Raw genomic sequence first — 20,299 nt, forward strand, 5'->3', positions numbered from 1 at the left:
TCAACAGCAAAAATCCAGACCAGGAGAGGTGTTAGCAGTAGCGCCAACTATGGCTCGGACAAGGATAGAACAATGTGTTATAAGAATCTTTGGTTTTGTATAAAAGTAAACAAACAGACACCGACAGCAACACATACAAATAAGTAATGCCTGATAATGCGCAAGTACTGTATCACTGCCGCTTTAGGCTCTGGTCCATATGCTGAATGAGAAAGAAAATAAGCGGATGCTAAAAAAAAACGCTAACCCATACAAGATGGGTGAAAATTTGGACACTGCAGCGACAGGCTCGAGGTCAAGGTAGCTAGATATTTATCCAACATTAGCAAGCTAACTAGCAAACATTTCCGCAATACCATTGCTTTTACTTTCAAAGAACATATGGGATTCTCTCCGAACTCACAAGCTTCCCTCTTCGAGAAGGTATTGTACAAAAAGAACCGGCAGACTACATTTAGAGCATCACACGAGGGATTTCTAATCTCCTGACCACCAAGGCATTTGAACTGACATTCATTGAGGAAAGTAGTTAGCTCCCATCACATGTTGCTATGATAAACAAATTGCTTCTCCACTCTATTCCATAGTTTACTCACACAAGTTTAGTAACTTCTTGCCTAGCCAAATGATCGTTCTTCAGATAGCTAGCCAGTTATTAATGATTGTTTCTGTGTTGAAGGATATGGATGCATCAGATGACATCCCCTCACCTATTGCAGAGAACTACCTCAGGCCGAGTGTGAGTAACAGCGGGGACAACAGTAATGAGCCTGACTTGCAGGTTCAGAAGTGAGACAGCTCTGCAGTTTCAGCTACATTCCGCCTAGAAGAGAAGCTTGGAGACAGTGTCAGACCTTCCAGCGTGAACAGACAGTTGTTTCGTGTTACTGGGATTCTAATTTATATATTCTATAGTTCTTTATTTTTATACCCAGTGACTAGAATAGTGAAACAAATCTCTACTCCATTGGGATTCCAAGCTACGATAGTACACTTGAGTGGCAAGGAAGAGACGGAAAACAAAATTCCAATGATATTTATTATCAAAACACCTCAGAACAAAAAGCAATGAAGTGAAGCATTAAGTAAAATAAAGAAATACAATTGTCACAAAAAAAATGCACAGATGAGCAATAACTAAAAGTACACATTTGCACTGTTACAAATGCCCAACAAACCAAGAAATATGCAAATATCAGGGTCAAAATGACAATCTGGACGATTATGCATTTCTGTCAATTCTGACATCGATCTCTCTTCCATTCAGCCTGTAGCCATTCATGGTGTGACAGGCTCTCTCGGCAGTCTCCGGGTTGTCGAAGCGAACCACGCCACAGCCCTTGGACTTGCCATTCTCTGTCTTGATGTCAGCATATTGGACGATACCTGCAGAAGAAAGCAGATACGGGTTAAAATTATTTGGCTGACGTTCCAATTGAATCTTGGGTCAGACTCACCATGGTGTAATTGTGAAATGTTGTGGGTTAACTTACACATTCCATTTACGTGTTTTTCAATCCTGTTAAATTACATTTAAGATTATTATTTCGCAAGAGACTTGACTCCCTAGAACTCGACCAGAGGGGAATGCGTCAGAAAATCTCTTACTTGCTGTTGTAGTTATTAGTATGTTAAATATGCAACCGTTGCAAGAGCTGTAATATCTAGTTACCCTTAAAGCAACAATTCAGATTTAAAAAAAATTGTTGGACCACAGCTTTTAGGGGCTTCTGACTCGAGTTTAAAAGGACTAACAACACTAGGGACTACAGATGTTTAGTGACTTGACTACAGCACTGGCCTCTTGGGTGCAAGAAAGTCCTTACGTACAGTACCAGTCAAATTGACACCAAGGTCTTGTTCATTTTTTTACAATTTTATACATTGTAGAATAGAAGACATCAAATCTATGAAAACACATGGAATCATGTAGTAACCCAAAAAGTGACAAATCAAAATATATTTTAGATTCTTCAAAGAAGCCACCCTTTGCCTTGATGACAGCTTTGCACATGCTTGGCACTCTCTCAACCAGCACCTGGAATGCTTTTCCAACAGTCTTGAAGGAGTTCCCACATATGCTGAGCACTTGTTGGCTGCTTTTCATTCACTCGGCAGTCCAACTTAAACTTGCCCATTTTTATCTCAGTCAAAGACTCAATCATGGACACTGTTACTGACAGTTGTGGCTGCTTTGAGTGATGTATGGGTGGATGTGATGTATGGGTGGATGTGGAGTGATGTATGGGTGGATACTTTGAAGAATCTAAAATATTTTGATTTAACACTTGGTTACTACATGATTCCATGTGTTAGTTGATGTCTTCACTATTATTGTACAATGTAGAAAGTTGTAAAAAGGCCTCCTGAGTGGCGCAGTGGTTAGCTGTGCCACTAGAGATTCTGGGTTTGAGTCCAGGATCTGTCGAAGCCGGCCGTGACACCCATGGGGAGGCGCACAATTGGTCGCCAGGTGTACGGCGTTTCCTTCGGCACATTGGTGCGCGGCTGGCTTCCGGGTTAAGTGGGCATTGTGTCAAGAACCAGTTGGGTTTCGGAGGACGCATGGCTCTCGACCTTCGCCTCGCCTCCGTACAGGAGTTGCAGCGATGAGACAATTGGATACCACAAAATTGAGGAGAAAAGTTTTTAGATTATGTTCTTACCGCATGTATTGAAGGTATCCTTCAGCACCTTCCAGGTGAAGTCATATGGCAGCTACAAGAGAAGAGTCAAATCGATCAGTTGAAGTTTACAATGGTGACTGTCGAATACTAGTTCAATATGCTGAATACGCTTTAACCACAACAATGGGGACACTTATTTCTCTAGAGACACTTACATTCCGGACAAAGATCTGACAGCCCTTCCTGGCGTTGGCCCCAGGACCTCCGGCTCCTCCAAAGCCATTTCCTCCAAAGCCTCCACGTTCCATCTCAGCAGGCCGGTCATACTGGCCTCCAACACCGGCAGTGCCCATGTGGTCCATGGTGGAGCCCATGCGGTCAAGCCCGGTGGTCGGGAAGCGGTCCATGCCAGCAGACCCCATGCGGTCAAAGTTGGTTCCCATCCTCTCCATGCCGGTGTTCATGCGGTCCACCATGCCCATGGGGGAGGTGAAGTCCAGGCCGGCGGACATGCGGTCTAAACTGGATGGGCCTAGGCAGTCAAACCCAGCTGGGCCCAGGCGGTCCATGCTGGAGCTCATACGATCCAGGCCAGAACCAAGTCTGTCCATACTAGGACCCAGCCGGTCCAGCCCAGAGCCCATACGGTCAAAGCCAGAGCCCCCCAGCCTGTTCAGATCAGACACACGGTCCATCCTCTCCATCCCACCCAGACGGTCCATTCCACCACCCAGGCGATCCATGCCAGAGCTCATGCGGTCCATGCCCAGTGAGCTACCTGTAAGTCGAGGGAAAACAGAAAACAAAAGAAACGACAACGACAATTGAGGCAGAGTTTAGGTCCTGTGAGAAATCAGCTTCAGGTGTGTTCAACACATCAGCAAGAAATTTAGCAAATCCTTAAAGTACTAACCCATTCCTCTATCAAAGGACTCCCCAAAATTATTGCGAGACATGCCCATTTCATTTCGACCACACTCCCGGTCAAAAGCACCACCAATCTCACGGTCCATCTCTGACAACACAAGAGATAAAACTATTAGAAGACCAGCCAAATGTGAACGTTCCATGTCAGAGTGAAATTAATTTCCTTACCATTCATACGTCCCATTCCTGATGGTCCAAAGCGCTCCATGTTGTTCATTCCTCCACCAAAGTTATCCATGTCTTGAGAAAAAAAATCAGAACAAAATGTCATCTTTAACACTCAAATGTATTAGAATAAAACACAATGCAAACGATTTGATGAACTGCACTCATTCAACGCAGTACAAAACATACATACCTCCCATTCTACCCATGCCACCACCGAAGCCCATGCCATCCATGCCTATAAACCAAACAATTAGTAAGTGACTGAAAGAAGTCAAATTAAAGTTCTATGTGAAGGAGGATCACAAAGACAGCCCCTTACCCCCAGGTCCCATGTTGCCCATTCCTCCACCACCACCACCTCGGTTCAGTGCGGTGGCGTCAATGGGTTGGCCACCAGGCCCCAGTCCCTGCCCAATGCCACTCAGGCCACCTGAGGGAAAAGCAATGGATGACTGAGAGAAACAAATACTACCAGCCCTTCTATTGAAGATCCTATGGAAGCTAGCCTTGAAGATACTCAACATTTTGGACAGATTAGTTTTCTGTTTTTCGTTTACTTTGGGGGGGGGGGGGAACACATTGTACTTACGGGGTAGTGCTGGGGGTCTCTCCGGTGGTGAAAAGTCTCCTTTTGGCAAGGACTTCTCATCCTGAAATATCCAACACAAGCATTGCTTAAAATGTGTACAGTTTGAACATTTACTAAAATTTACAAATGTTAGTCTCTAGAATATATGTTGCTTACCAGCTTGACATGCATGACCCGGTTGAACAGTAGTTGACCGTTGAACATGCTGACGGCTTGGACAGCTTCAATAGGCATGTCAAAGGTGACAGTGCCCATGCCCCTGCTATTCCCATCCTTGTCCTCCAAGATGTCAGTACGCACCACCACTCCTGCCATGCCAAACACCTCCTTCAGCTTCTTCCAGCCAACCTTGTAGTCCAGCTGGAAACAACATTGCATTGACAATAGGGAATCGGAAGATATTATCTAAAAATGCCAGCATCGGCCCGGTGTCTAGTTTAACGCCGATGTGCAAAACCGATGTCAAAGCTGACGTGCATACATATTACGTAAATGGCGCCACGAAACATACAGCACTACACAGAACAAAAGCAGAAACATACTAAGCGCACACTTCCAACACCTAAACAAGTTCAAGTCAAGCAGTCATTTGAAAGAGTAAGAACATTTGAGACAACTCAAAGGCGAAATCAATTATCGGCAAGATAATGGAATTCATTGCCTTTGACAATCAACCGTTCTCTGTCGTAGATGATGTTGGCTTTCTCTGTCTGGTCGAACACCTCGAGCCCCGGCTGTACCAAGTAGGCGCTATTTTTCAGATGTTTCCCTACTGGAGTTACACAGTATTATTGAAACGCACATCCCTGAGCTACTTGCTATTAACTTCACGACTGACATTTGGACCAGCGATGTCAGCCCCATGAGCATGCTGAGTTTGACAGCACAGTGGGTTGACAAGGACTTCGTACTGAGGAAATCCGTATTGCATGCTCAAGAATGTGCTGGTTCTCATACCACTGCTGCCATTTCAATGGCATTTGAGAACATGTTTTAAACATGAACACACTCCTAGCTCCATTCAAACAACTGACTGGAGAAATAAGCTCATCAACTGCGTCTGCAGCAGACGTGATACCCTCTGTCATGGCATTGAAACGCCTGCTCAACAAAAATGCCAACAGACCGTCGGGTTAACTTGGAAAAGTACTCTACTATAGGCTGTGAACAAGCGATTCGGCGGCATTCTCTAAGCCTCTTTACTGTGTCGCCACCATGCTCAATGCTAGGTACAAGGACCGCTACTTCGATGCAGACAAGAAACATGGTTTACGTGAGAATGTTAAACAGCTGGACAAGATGGAAACGGACACAGTGACAGTGCGCACCCGAGGAAGAGAGGCCACGGACAGACAGAGCTGAAACTTCGCTGCTTGACATGCATGATGAAATCCTGGTTGAGACTGAACAAACAATGAAACAGCACAACGAGTGAAAGAAATAGGTTTTGATTATGTTTTACTGGTAATGGGGACATACGTAAATGCCAACAAATTAACTTTTTGGTCAGTGCGTGTGTGTTTCAACTATTTAACTGTACTAGAATGCTTAAAAAGCAGCGAAATTTAAAAGGAAGGAAAATATAGGATATCGGTATCGGCCAAAAATGTCATATCGGTGCATCCCTAATTGACAAGGTTAAAATACTTGCAATAACATAATGCAATATATGACTTCAACTGATATTTTAAAAATATCTATATTGGCGTACTGGACTACAATCCGCGACTTACGTTAGCTACGAAGACCGTGCTTCCGATCTTGCCAGCCTGCAGCCCGTGGATGATCTCATTGGGGATGTTAGAGTTGTTCATGAGGCTGGGGGGGATGTTGACCATGGGTGGGCCGCCCGGTCCTGGGCCCATGCAGTCCATGTTCATCCGCTCCATATTCATGCGATCCATCCCCATCCCCATGTTCATTCCACCATGGCCGCCTGGGGGCCCACCACCACCTCCACCACCCTGGGCCCTGTGTGAATCCCTCTGGGCAATCACACCATCTGGGTCCTGGGGAAATAGGATTAGAGAAACATTGGCAACATTACCAAACAGGAAATACAAGCCTAATGATAGATTTGTTTTATTCTGGTGTCATTAGCTTAAACAAAATATTGCTTACCTCTTTAACCTTCAGGGGCCGACCATTCAGGTTGTGCTTGTTGACCTTCTCCACAGCCTTCTTCATCAGCTCCTCAGTCCTGAACTCAACAATCCTGTTGAGACAAAAACCATGATGAATATCAGGAACTTAAAACTTTGAGACATCTATTAGAATAAAGACTGGATGAAGAAAATACTTACGCACAACCCTTTGTTGATTGAAGACCGCACAACAGCATCATTGAAGTAGAAAAACAACATTTGAGTTAGTAATCAGTCATGGCAATGTAGAGAACAATGACTTCATGCATATTCAATAACAAGGTTAAACACATTCTACTCACTTGTATGGCCTTAGCCTAGAACAGTCAGCTACTCTTTCAAAATGAGTTGACAGCTTAAAAGCTGGTCACCAGACAATATAAAATGCAGAAGTCTGGTGAATCTAAACCCTTAAAACATTGTCCACATCAAAAGCAGAAGTCCCACAGACAAAATGGACTCTTGAAGGAAATATCTGTTCGACAAAAACAATTCAATGGACTCAAATCTATTGCACGTTACAACCTCTTGGGGGCTGGGCCCCACTTTAGTCCCAGATGAACAAATCTGCAGCAAAATTGACTTTCCAAACTACTGGAACCTGAATTCCCAATACGACGCCAACCCATGAGATGATGTCATTCAGTGCCAGACTGCAACATGTTCTGTTCAGCGTCACCCACTTGACACGCTTTCATCAACACTCCATGTCTGAAAATCCCCACAATTAAAGAAAAGGAAACTCAAGCTGACAAACACAGGTTTGTCTATTGCACTTACCCTTGATTTGCCTTCTCCGTCCATTAAGTGTTCCACGTACGTTACCTCACCCACTACAAATCAGATTCCAGACGACACACACCAAGGGAGAGAAGCCGAGAGAACAATGGGGGTTTAGAGCAGACACACAAGCGGTTGGTGACCGTGAGCTCGGCCTGCTACTCCAGAGCCTCCCCCCAAGCACCTCAGTAGCACAATTCTGGTACAGATCTACAAAAAGCTCTTACTGGATCTTAAAATGGCTTCTTAGCCTGTTCTTGCCGAGTCCCGAAACACAAAGACCAATAGAATGAAAAGAACAATAGTCAAATAGCTACCAGCCCTGTTATCGGATGGATTGTCATCATGGAGGAACCCTTTTCTAAATATAAACTTGACAGAATGAAAGTTTGCGAAGCCTTTTGAAACCACGAGTCCACCCTTCCAAAATCCATGTTCCTTGTTAAATGTATTTAGAACCACTGACTGATACAACGGTTCTACCGCACCTTTGAATGAATACACACGAAAAACTAAATTGTACCAACTCAGCTATCTCCAATGTCTGAAGAACATGGAATTAAATTTTTGGAAAGTTGTACATACATTGGACCTGGAGGCACAACAGTGTCCAACTTTGTAACTAACAGAGGGACAACCATTGCTAATTCCAGCAAATGAGTCAGCACCATAAATGGACATGAACCAATCCTCAGCTGAAACAAGAACAGGCGTAAGAAGATGCTTCATTTTGTAGACCTGTACCCCAAGAAATCGCAAACACACATCCGTGATCGGTACAACATGGAGATCTGCGGAAACAACAAACCTAAAAAAGAGAATGCAATTTAACGCCACATTCAATTATATCCAAACACTAAATTCTGTTTCTGAAAAGCATTGGTAACCTCTCAGAACACCTATGCTTTATCGTGATTAAAAGCAGGTGCTATTTACTACATTCGACCTAACATATCTATAGCTTTGCCAAAAACATGTAAACGTCTGTTTAAACTGTTAGATAAACAGTACACCGTTGCTTTTGTTGCAGGATTCAAATTGAAGTTAAGTTGAGGACAACTGATCCATGCTGCAAATTAAGATAATTACAGAACCAGTTATCAAACATTATAAAATTCTTACATTTGACAATCTCCAAGAAAAGGATCACGCAGAACATACGCAGCAAGAACCGCTTTAACAATTGTAGCGTAAGCACCTGAGAGCAATTCATTATGTCTCAAGGTAATAAGTACGTTTTTCTATTTTTCTGCATTTGTGAGAAACGCAATTTGCTATACCATTCAAGACCCAACACAGGAATTGATTGCCCATATACTATAAGCTCTGTACTTCATTTGAAGAGCCCCCTTTAGTTGGTAGATTCCCACTGTTCAATCAAGTGTAGCTGAAGAGATCAAGCACAAATTTATAATGCTATTCGCAGCACTATAAAAATGACTAGCCAAAGGCAGAAATCACAGAACTGTTCTGAAATCTGAAACATCTCGGAGAGTTAGCAGAACACAGGCCAATCCATGGAAAACCCGCTCCCATTTGAAGTTTTGCCACCTAGTCCACATACCAAGAACCTCATAGCTAATAATTGCAACTTGGGTCCTTTACAGGCCAGAGGCCTTCCAGTCAACATGGTGAAGTGGTTCAACACAAATGACCAGTTATGGAAGGCTTCATTAGCCATGCTGGTCTTCATATCTACAGTGGATCCAACACAACCCTTAACACCTTACCTTTTTCTTTCATTAGATCTTTGAGTGCCTGCCATTTCACATCGTATGGGATGTTGCTGACAAACACACGGTATCTCTTTGATGGGTTTCCATAGGGCTCAAAGCGACCACCTCCACGCTTCTGGGGCCTCTCCTTCCTGGTATTGGGTTCATGCTTGGCCTTGCCGTTCATTTCCCTTTGTAAAGAAAAAACGCATTAGCTCGATATGTATGTATTAGGTAACTAAGAATAGATGAACTCATTATGACTTTAGTTAGCTGGCTAGTTAACTTAGCTGCAAACAAATCAGATCGCTTTGCTAGCTACCCGACCGATAAACCTAGTTACCTGGAGTGGAGCCTGATATCGCACTCACGATCATGGTAGGGATGTCGAATTAATGGCTGCTGCAGTCATTATGGGGAGCTCCTTCTAGAGCGCCCGGTTAAAATTTCGCATTTTTTAAATTTCTAAATGGCTTAACTTATGAGAAAAGCATTGATGAAATCTGAGTTTGCTTCATTTACTATCAGACCAAATTATGACAATTTTACCATATCTAATTAATGTATATTACGGTACTTTCCATGATGCAAACACAAGCTGACGTTTTGACCACATCGAATTGGGGGGAATTACATCCTTTTTACCTCAGATTGGTGATGTTAGTATAAAAGTTTATAGTAAACACAATGACAAGTTCAATTGCTTAAAAACAGATCAATATCTTTTTTTATACATACGCACACACTGGGGGTCGCAAGACTTAGAACGCTATCATTTCCCCCCTCAAATGGCACGGATAATTCGGGGAGGTCTCTTAGGCTTGGGGCGGTATCCAGATTGTCATACCGACCATGTGCCATCACGGGATATTTGGTAACACTGAGCCTTCTAATACCGAAGATTAACAATGCTAACAAGTATATGTAAAAGCCCATAGAGAAAGCTAACTAAATGCTAACGAGTGCATTGGAAACATTTTATACAGTCTCTGACCTAAACTATTTGCAGGACAGACACCCCATTTTACAAATTAACTCAAAAATGCTACTCACAGTTTGCTGCACGCACAAAACAAATATTAGACGGCAAGGCTCTAGACCCAGGAGGGGATTCTCTGCTGTTTCAAAGCCAAGCTTGATTTTGGAAGAAGCTAACCATTTAGCTAGATAGCTACTAAATTAGCAAACCAACTGCACAACTACAGTGCATTTAGCACACTTTAGACAGTTAACTTAGTTTTAAGATATCTAGCTGGCAAACATTTAATTGTGAATTCCATACCGTAACTAGATCACTGAGTGTGTGCTGCACAACACAGTGACTCACAAGGCTCCGCTCTCATTGTTGGTGTGTTTGTTCCCTTTTCCCTGATGGCAGCCTCCCAAAACCAACATTCCAAAATATAGATATAAGCCTTCTACAAGTTCTCATTTAACTAACCATGTATAGGTTATTCAAAGTTCCCTTGTGGCCTTTGAATTAGGACTCTGCGATATGGCCTAAAAAGCATATTGATTTTGTTTAACTTATGGGCGATTCACGATATACATAAAAAATAATATATGACCAACTAGTAATTTAAAATGCAATATGCAGAAAATCACACCGCCATTTCCTGCTTTCAAAAATTCAAATAGTTTGTCTAATTTCAGTTTGTGACAAAACTAGTGTAGAGAATCATTGTGCCATCGAAACCACTGTGACATATCTTTTCAATAACCAAAAATGTATTTTCGGCTGGTGAACAAAACCAAAAGCTGCAAAAACAAAACTTAGCGGGAAGCATAGAAATAGCACACAAAGAACAGATCTACTTGTAGAGGCATGATAGAGAATATACACAGGACTCAATCTCAAACCCACGTGCTCGGGATTAGCCAGCTAATCTTCATATTTCAAGCTAACAAGGTAGAACAGTTGAATTGTTATGAACACACCCTTCTGTCTGTTTCCAACTGTTTGAACAGTATGCTAGTCTGTCCACTGTTCAGATGTTGAAATCAAGTGGCAAAGTTTATTTCTCAGAATGAGTTGCCAATTCCTTATATAAATTGTGTTTTATAATTATTGCACATCTATAAAACAGACCAGACAGCTAGTAAGTCTTTGGTTAAAATGCAGCTAGAGGTACCGCAAAACGGCACGTGGTAAACTGAGCATTAATTTTCCAGAATTAATGTTCATTGATACTCCTGTTTTAGTAGTCTGCTCTGTGCACAATTTGAGGAGTTGAGACATTAAAAAAAAGTATCGTTAGAAAGGTTAACTACTCCGCTATTACAGTAAAATAAAGTCTAAAATGTATTTCAGTGTCCATGATTTTGTGTTGTAGATATGTGGTAGTCGAGTAGTGGCCTGAGGGACACGCTTAATGTGTTGTGAAATGTATTGTAATGTTTTTAAAATTGTATACAATTGCCTCAATTTTGCTGGACCCCAGGAAGAGTAGCTGCTGCCTTGATAATAAATTCAAATGACCGATTCTGTTGGACCAAACCTCAAATGCAAATAGCAAGTTAAAACCTCTTGTCAGAGATGGAGTGATCTCTCATCTTTGTTGTTGTGAGTGGCAGGGGCTTGGTGTGTGTAAATGGAAAGGTGCACATGGCACAGAATGGAGACAAGACAAAAAGATATGAGAACAAGGGGACATAAAAGCTCATTCTTGTGATAGGCATTTGGAATATCGCACCAAAACATGAATGCAAATTAATTTGATATCACCCAGCTCTACTTTGAATAGTTAGTTTAAATAGCGCTACACTCCAAACGTTTGCCCCACATTCTATTGATTTTAGAATGATATCGATGAAGTGATTAACAAAAAAGTGTTGCGTTACACTTACTGCGTTGGCGACCCACTTGACTCAAAACGCAACACTTCAAAATGTAGCTAGATGTCTTCTACAAATTGTCCTCTAACCAGTGATGTACACATTCCCATATTCCGTGTGTTTTTTGCGCTGTGTTAACAGGACGCGTAACCTCATCTCCCCCCTTTTGTGCAATTGATTTCAACGTGATAAATCGATGAGTGACTGACAAGCAATGTCCTCTCTAAGCTGCGCGAGTGCGCGGCCTCGCACCTCCTGCAGGACTGCCACGCAGAAGAAATGCCAGGCCACGCAGAGATGCAAGAGATTGAACTTCACTGAGTTCGCACTATATAGATAAAAGTTTGATCAAATCAACATTAGTCAGCCCCTTTTCAATGCAACAAACCAAAACAAATCTAACTTTGCAATATTGAGTCTGACTTTGTTGTAGGGAGAGCCAGAGTGCAAAGGAGTAGAATTCTATTGGCAGGGATCTCTTTCAATTACCTCCAAGTGAATGCGCTTTTCAGATCAGAGCCTCGCGTGTGCACATGTTGATATTCTTCGCGAGTTATAACCCAGTTATAGATAAGTATAGGTCAGCAATGGGTAGTTACTGCTTCTTAGAAGAGCACCAAACATATAGGCTACATTTCTTTGAAAATTCAGGTAAAAAGCTTGTCTTAATTTAAGGGGCAGTGTTGTATTTTGAGACAGGCTTGAATATGCAAATAAGCCAATAGGCAGAGGGGTGGCCTATATTGTCTAATTCTCTGCATGGTAATTGCTTGTTTTGTAGTTTCTTGCATCATACAATGCAATTTACAGTCAAGTAAAAATATTTAATGGCAAGCCCTTCATTATGTAAAAAATACATTTAATAAAAAATTTAAAAAAGAGTCATGCAATGTAGGCCTGCATTGAACACCACATACAGGCTACTGCAGGCTCTCAGAAATCATAAACTATTTCCAAGTGAAAATGTTATGGGATTTGCTCCATTGGTTTTGTTGGTAGACCTACATTATGCTCAAATAGCCACAATGGCCTATTGGCTACAACTGTACTGGTACAGCCTCAGTGCTCACAGTAAACGTGCACCGGAAGTTGCATTAAGTTCTCACAACTTTCTAGTTTCCACTCACAAGACCTAAAATGTCCTCAGTGCCCCAGAGAATTAGAGGGAACATTGATGACAAGTGTTGCTTTTCTCTTTGTTTTGGTGACCCCGTATCAAAACACAACATTCCAAAATGTAGCTGACTGTCCTCTAACCAGTGATGTAAAAGTCTCCAGTTTCAATGTATTTTTCTAATCTCTCGATCAATGAGAGAAGACTTGAAATAGACAAGATGGCGGAGTACACATTGTTGGATTACTTAAATGACCAAAAAAATATATTTTAATAACGCAGCATTTTCCAAAACAGACCCCCTGCAACTGGACACTGACATTTTATGAGACCCGTCTCCACGAATCGATGATGAAGATAGTGTCATCCAAACCAGGTTAGTTAAAGTCTCTGGTGACGTTTTGTATAGCCACACCTGTAACTACCAGTATAATAGTACAAATATTTGGGATTTAAATCACATCTGGTGTTACAATCTGTAGCTATTGATTGATGGAGTCGGTCTGATGGTGAACAAGAGTTGAAACGTCCACTTACCAAAAAAATGGCTAGCTACCCTTTGTATTGATGTCTAGAAATGTAGCTGTAATTCATTAGCTAGCTAAATGCAAACTCTTCATTCGTGTTGTATTGGTTATTCTTAGGCCAACTTCAAGAGCCTGTCCGAGTATTTCTGGCCTGGTCTAATTAGTTGCTCTAGCGAGCTAAGGAGTCATGACTTGGCTACGAAAAAGGCGCTGACAGACAGCACGCGGCGGACGGGGTGGCTCAATCATTTTCAATGAAGCCTAGGCGGAGGGCAAAATTGTAGACTCTTAGCAGAGGCGGAGAAAATAGGATTCTGCTCTATTTTTTTCCAAGTGATGCAGTTGTTGACCAATCACAGTAGAAAACAGTCTAGCCCACTCTAGCTAGCTATTTTTTTTATTAATAATTTCTGTTGAATGTAAATTCATTTTAATGCATGCTTATGGTGTCAAAGCACACATTTTCACACGTCAATAATATTTATTTAGCTGCTATGGTCACTGGCGGCTGTCACCCTTGTGTTTGAAGGCACTAGCCGCTTTAACTAGAGGGGCAAGTAACATACTCGGCGGGGAAGTCTGCAATATTCCGCTGGCTGTCTGAAAATAGCTTAGCTTCCCTTTCGCCCTAGCCAATTAAACTCAACTCCAAGATTTACGATGGAGTGGAGCGGGGACTAGTGTGGGTGTAGTGAAGCTCCGATGTCACAAAATGTAGTTATCATAAACTACTGATTTCAGCACCCAAAGAATAGCCCGAAATTACACGTTGTAGTTGAGGGCTTTTCATTGGGTGCTAATCAGAAGACTGATAAAACCTTCCATTGTATGTGATGTCGAAGCTCCAGTCTGCCCACACTAGTCACCGCTCAGCTCCATCGTAAATTGCGGAGGAGTTTTGTCTGCTACTTTCACCCCTTTTCCAGATATGCAATATATTCCATAGATGGGTTAGCTGACAAAAACGATGTGCACGGAGCAGAAGTCTACATGTTGTTGTGATTCTGAATGGCCAGATCACTAGCAAGAACAACAAGATGAAACAATCTAGTTTGTCATTGATACTAGAGGTCGACCGATTAATCGGAATGGCCGATTAATTAGGGCTGATTTCAAGTTTTCATAACAATCGGAAATCGGTATTTTTGGACGCCGATTTTGCCGTATTTTTTAAATTTTTTATACAACTTTATTTAACGAGGCAAGTCAGTTAAGAACACATTCTTATTTTCATTGACGGCCTAGGAACGGTGGGTTAACTGCCTTGTTCAGGGGCAGAACGACAGATTTTTACCTTGTCAGCTCAGAGATTCAATCTTGCAACCTTACGGTTAACTAGTCCAACGCTCTAACCACCTGCCTCACGAGGAGCCTGCCTGTTACGCGAATGCAGTAAGAATCCATGGTAAGTTGCTAGCTAGGATTAAACTTATCTTATAAAAAACAATCACTCATAATCCCTAGTTATAACTACACATGGTTGATGATATTACTAGTTTATCTAGCGTCTTGCGTTGCATATAATCGATGCGGTGCGTATTCGCGAAAAAGGACTGTCGTTGCTCCAAAGTGTACCTAACCATAAACATCAATGCCCGTCTTAAAATCAATACACAGAAGTATATATTTTTAAACCTGCATATTTAGCTAAAAGAAAGGTTAGCAGGCAATATTAACCAAGTGAAATTGTGTCACTTCTCTTGCGTTCATTGCACGCAGAGTCAGGGTATATGCAACAGCTTGGAACGCCTGGCTCATTGCGAACTAATTTGCCAGAATTTTACGTAATTATGACATAACATTGAAGGTTGTGCAATGTAACAGCAGATCCGCTAGATAAAATACGTAATGGTTCCGTATTTCACTGAAAGAATAAATGTTTTGTTTCCGAAATGATAGTTTCCGGATTCGACCATATTAATGACCTAAGGCTCGTATTTCTGTGTGTTATTATGTTATATTTAAGTCTATGATTTGATAGAGCAGTCTGACTGAGCAATGGTAGGCACCAGCAGGCACGTAAGCATTCATTTAAACAGCACTTTCGTGCGTTCTTCCAGCAGCTCTTCGCAATGCTTCAAGCATTGCGCTGTTTATGACTTCAAGCCTATCAACTTCCGAGATTAGGCTGGTGTAACCGATGTGAAATGGCTAGCTAGTTAGCGGGGTGCGCGCTAATAGCGTTTCAAGCTCTGAGACTTGGAGTAGTTGTTCCCCTTGCTCTGCATGGGTAACGCTGCTTCGAGGGTGGCTGTTGTCGATGTGTTCCTGGTTCGAGGCCAGGTAGCGGCGAGGAGAGGGATGGAAGCTATACTGTTACACTGGCAATACTAAAGTGCCTATAAGAACATCCAATAGTCAAAGGTATAGGAAATACAAATCGTATAAAGAGAAATATTCCTATAATTCCTACAACCTAAAAAACGTCTTACCTGGGAATATTGAAGACTCATGTTAAAAGGAACCACCAGCTTTCATATGTTCTCATGTTCTGAGCAGGTGTAACGGATGTGAAATGGCTAGCTAGTTAGCGGGTACGCGCTACTAGCATTTCAATCAGTTACGTCACTTGCTCTGAAACCTAGAAGTAGGGTTGCACCTTTTTCCTGGAGAAGAAACTCACCCCCCTTTCAACCTCCTCCTTTTCCGCAGCAACCAGTGATCCGGGTCACGGCACCAATGTAACAGTATAACTTTAAACCGTCTCCTCGCCCCGACACGGGCGCGAACCAGGGACCCTCTGCACACATCAACAACTGACACCCACGAAGCGTCGTTACCCATCGCTCCACAAAAGCCGCGGCCCTTGCAGAGCAAGGTGCAACCCTACTTCTAGGTTTCAGAGCAAGTGACGTAACTGATTGAAATGCTACTAGCGCGTACCCGCTAACTAGCTAGCCATTTCACATCCGTTACACAGGGAACTTAAACTTTGGCTTTCTTACATGGCACTTTTACTTCCTTCTCCAACACTGTTTTTGCATTATTTAAACCAAATTGAACATGTTTCATTATTTATTTGAGGCTAAATTGATTTTATTGATGTATTATATTAAGGTAAAATAAGTGTTCATTCAGTATTGCTGTAATTGTCAATATTACAAATATATATATATATATATATATATAAATAAATTACTTTATTAAATCGGCCGATTAATCGGTATCGGCTTTTTTGGTCCTCCAATAATCGGTATAGGCGTTAAAATCATAATCGGTCGACCTCTGATACCATGTCTTATTTTGAGGTGACTGATTTCATGCCAATAACAATGTATGAGAGAAGTGCTGAATGTGCAAATATATATTTTTTGTAAATATTGAAGACGAAATACACCTTACATGTTGTCAACAACCTAAACCAACCCTGTTTGTTTTGCCCCATAGTTGCGCACGGCTCAGTTGTTGCTAAACAACCAACCCGTCTCGTGTTTGAATAACTAGCTAGTTGGCTATTACGCAAGTCCCAATACACTGAACAAAAATACAAAACGCAACATACAATTTTTTACTGAGTTACACTTCATAAGGAAGTAAGGCAATTTAAATAAATTAGGCCCTAATCTATGGATTTCATAACTGAATACAGATATGCATATGTTGATCACAGATACCCTAAAAAGAATGGTAGGGGCGTGATCAGAAAACCAGTCAGTATCTGGTGTGACCACCATTTACCTCAGTGCGACATCTTCAGAGTTGATCAGGCTGTTGATTGTGACCTGTGGAATGTTGTCCCCCTCTTCAATGACTGTGCAAACTTGCTGGATATTGGCGGTAACTGGATCTCGTCACGGTATCTCTGTGCATTCAAATTGCCATCGATAAAATGCAATTGTGCTTGTTGTACGTAACTTATGCCTGCCCATACCATAGCGCCACCATGGACCTGTTCACAACTTTGATATTAGCAAACTGCTTTCCCACACAACATGTGTCTGCCATCTGCCCAGTACAGTTGATACCGGGATTCATCTGTGAAGAGCACACTTCTCCAGCAAGGCCGAACTGCAGTCAGGTCAAGACCCTGGTGAGGGCAACAAGTGTAGCACGCATATGAGCTTCCCCGAAAAGTTCTGACAGTTTGTACAGAAATTCTTCGGTTGTGCAAACCCACTGTTTCATCAGTTGTCAGGGTGGCTGTTCTCAGAAGATTCAGCGGGCGAAGACGACAGATGTGGAAGTCCTGGACTGGCGTGGTCACACATGGTCTGCGTTTGTGAGGCCGGTTGGACATACAGCCAAATTCTCTAAAATGACTTGAGGCGGCTTATGGTAGAGAATGTAATATTAAATTATCTGGCAACAGCTCTGGTGGACAATTGGCAGTAAGCATGCCAATTGTACTGTCCCAAAACTTGTGATAAAACTGCACATTTAAGAATGGCCTTTTATTGTCCCCAGCACAAGGTGCTGTTTAATCAGCTTCTTGATTTGCCACACTTGTCAGGTGGATGGTTTATCTTGGCAAATGAGAAATGCTCATTAAGTGTTACATTTGTGCACAAAACTTGAGAAATAAGCTTTCTGTGATCTTTTATTTCAGCTCATGAAACATAAGACCAACACTACAAGTTGCGTTGAACCACCCCCCCAAAAAATAATTGTGTAGCAAGTGATGGCGTACTTCACTAAAAAAATAGGAGGGCGAGGAGAAATTGGTCAGTTAGCTAACGTTAGCTAGTTAAAAAAAATAATTGGGGGGGCTAACTAGTTACTGTAGCTAATTTGGTAATCTCATGCCAGTGCAAGCACGCACGCAGGCACATTTGTGGCTAACGTTAGCAGAATCAATTGATTAGCTAGTTAGTGGTGATTAGCCAGTTAGATAACCATTAAGCTAGCTGCTACTAGGCAGTTGGAGACATAATGTAACGTTACACGTAGCCAAACCTTAACGAGCAGGAGGTAAGTTAAATAGTTTAGTTAGCCAACTAGCTAACAAAAGAATAAATTAATGAAACGTTACCCCTGGCCTGGTTTCTCCGTAGCAGCGGCCTCGGTCGACATCTTCGCAGTTTATTCTGTTTCCGCTGATTTGTTGCTGAATGAATTTGCGGTCAGTAGAGTACTTCAAAAAGTTATTAAAATATTGTCTAAGTTTGGCAGTGGACCTTCACTTGAGCAGTATTGAATAAATATAGGATTTAATGTAATGCCTTTGGAGAGGCTGGCCGGCTGCAAGCTAGTGAAATGGCGGATGAATTCTTCTTTGGGTTTTATGGCTAACTACACTCAAAATATTGTTGTCGCCACCAACTGGCCGGAGAAATGCATCCGTTTGGGAGAGGCTATAGACGGATTAGCTGAAGAACTTCATGAAAACGATGCCCACGCAAATGACAACACGGAGAAAAACACATCTTTCAAAAATACATAAAAAAAAATACATAAACCAAATAAAAAACAAATATCAACAGGGTCAGTTCCGGGACTACAGAATCATGGGAGATGGAGTTTCACTGTCCCGTCACTGACAGCGCGCCACTTTTAAGTCATAATATAAGTCTGAAAGAAATACATCGCTAAAAAGTATTTCCATGTGCTTACACAACTTGTATTATTGTCTTTTTACATAAATTATAAAAGCTATTAGATTTTTAAACAGCTAGCTAAAAGGCCAGCTAACGTTAACCTTAGCATACAACACTGTTTGCCAGAGCGAATAAAGATCACTTCCTGTCTACAAGATGATAAAGCAATACACGTAACTGATTAAAATAAAATTGTTTAGAATTATGCGGGAAGAAACACAGAAAATACTAGATTATTGATTATCGGATAATTTACCTCGCTTTTTCACTGTCAAATAGCTAGCTACGTCCAAATAAGCAGTTGTGTTTATTTGTACTACAGCACAAACTCCGAGTGGATGGAGTTATGGGGTTAAGAAGGCGTGGCGTTGATCGAGTTCGATGTACCATGAATAAGCATGGTTGCACCGAGGTAAAGATGGTTTTGTATTCACACATTCGGACATTCAACAGACAATCAGACATTCGCCAAATGCCATTTAAAAATGTAAAAATCAATAACTAATTTACCGTTTGCCACAGAATCATCAAACTATGTATGATTTATTCTATAAATGTCTAGCATACTTTTACAACCTTTGTTTCGAGGAAAAATTATAGTTTTGATTTAATAGAAATACATAAAATCTATAAAATGCAATTTAAAGCGGTAAAAATCAATAACTAATTCACTGTTTGTCACAGAAACATCAAACAAGATATGATTTATTCTATAAATGTCTAGCATACTTTTACAACCTTTGTTTTGAGTAGAAATTCCAGTTTTGACTTGATATAAATACATAACATCTATAAAATGTCATTTAAAGCTATATAAATCAATAACGTTTTCACTGATTATGACAGTATCATCAATCTAGGTACGATTTATTCTATAAATGTCTAGTATACTTTTGCAAACTTTGCTTCGAGTAGAAATTCCAGTATCGATTTGATAGAAATACATAAAATCTCAAATATTGCATTTAAAGATGAAGAAATCTAATTCAGTGACTGTCTCAGAAAAAAGTGAAAATATGCATTTATTTGCAATAACTTTAAAGAAATGTTCATTTCAAGTGCAATTTGTTCTATATGAAGTTAGACAATGTTTACATAAAGTTGTACAATGTTTACAAACTTAAATTGTATGCCAAATCAATGTTAGCATTTTTAGTGCAACAGCTCCACATTTTAAAGTAGTTACAAGGCACAACAGTCATTTATTAATAGGTCTCTAATTTAACAGCAAAGAGGCCCCTTCCAATCATTTTCTATTTTGGCTTTGTTGAAGTTCTTCTTTGTTATCCCCAGACAAACTGAATGGTACCATCTCTGGCACACAGAGCATTCTATCTGC

The 20,299-nt window shown here is 41.3% G+C and overlaps 1 protein-coding gene across 2 annotated transcripts; it reads right to left on the minus strand.

The window, feature by feature from the left end:
- Nucleotides 1-1,020: 1,020 nt before the first annotated feature.
- Nucleotides 1,021-18,631, minus strand: LOC120054742 (heterogeneous nuclear ribonucleoprotein M-like). 2 transcript variants are annotated; one of them, XM_039002306.1, is made up of 15 exons: nucleotides 18,396-18,631; nucleotides 8,966-9,141; nucleotides 7,236-7,288; nucleotides 6,615-6,622; nucleotides 6,433-6,526; nucleotides 6,045-6,320; nucleotides 4,468-4,671; nucleotides 4,312-4,372; nucleotides 4,042-4,152; nucleotides 3,913-3,957; nucleotides 3,723-3,794; nucleotides 3,541-3,642; nucleotides 2,843-3,405; nucleotides 2,667-2,718; nucleotides 1,021-1,386 (listed from the first exon to the last, which is right to left on the minus strand). In XM_039002306.1, the coding sequence occupies exons 1-15, from the start codon at nucleotides 18,434-18,436 to the stop codon at nucleotides 1,223-1,225; spliced, it is 2,022 nt and encodes a 673-aa protein (XP_038858234.1). In that variant the 5' UTR covers nucleotides 18,437-18,631; the 3' UTR covers nucleotides 1,021-1,222. The 2 variants fall into 2 exon arrangements, with proteins under 2 accessions (XP_038858234.1, XP_038858235.1); XM_039002307.1 differs by lacking the exons at nucleotides 7,236-7,288; nucleotides 18,396-18,631 and having other exon boundaries at nucleotides 8,966-9,074.
- Between the last annotated feature and the right edge of the window lie 1,668 nt (nucleotides 18,632-20,299).

The sequence above is a fragment of the Salvelinus namaycush genome, chromosome 10, assembly GCF_016432855.1.
Source record: "Salvelinus namaycush isolate Seneca chromosome 10, SaNama_1.0, whole genome shotgun sequence".
NCBI classification, from domain to species: domain Eukaryota; kingdom Metazoa; phylum Chordata; class Actinopteri; order Salmoniformes; family Salmonidae; genus Salvelinus; species Salvelinus namaycush.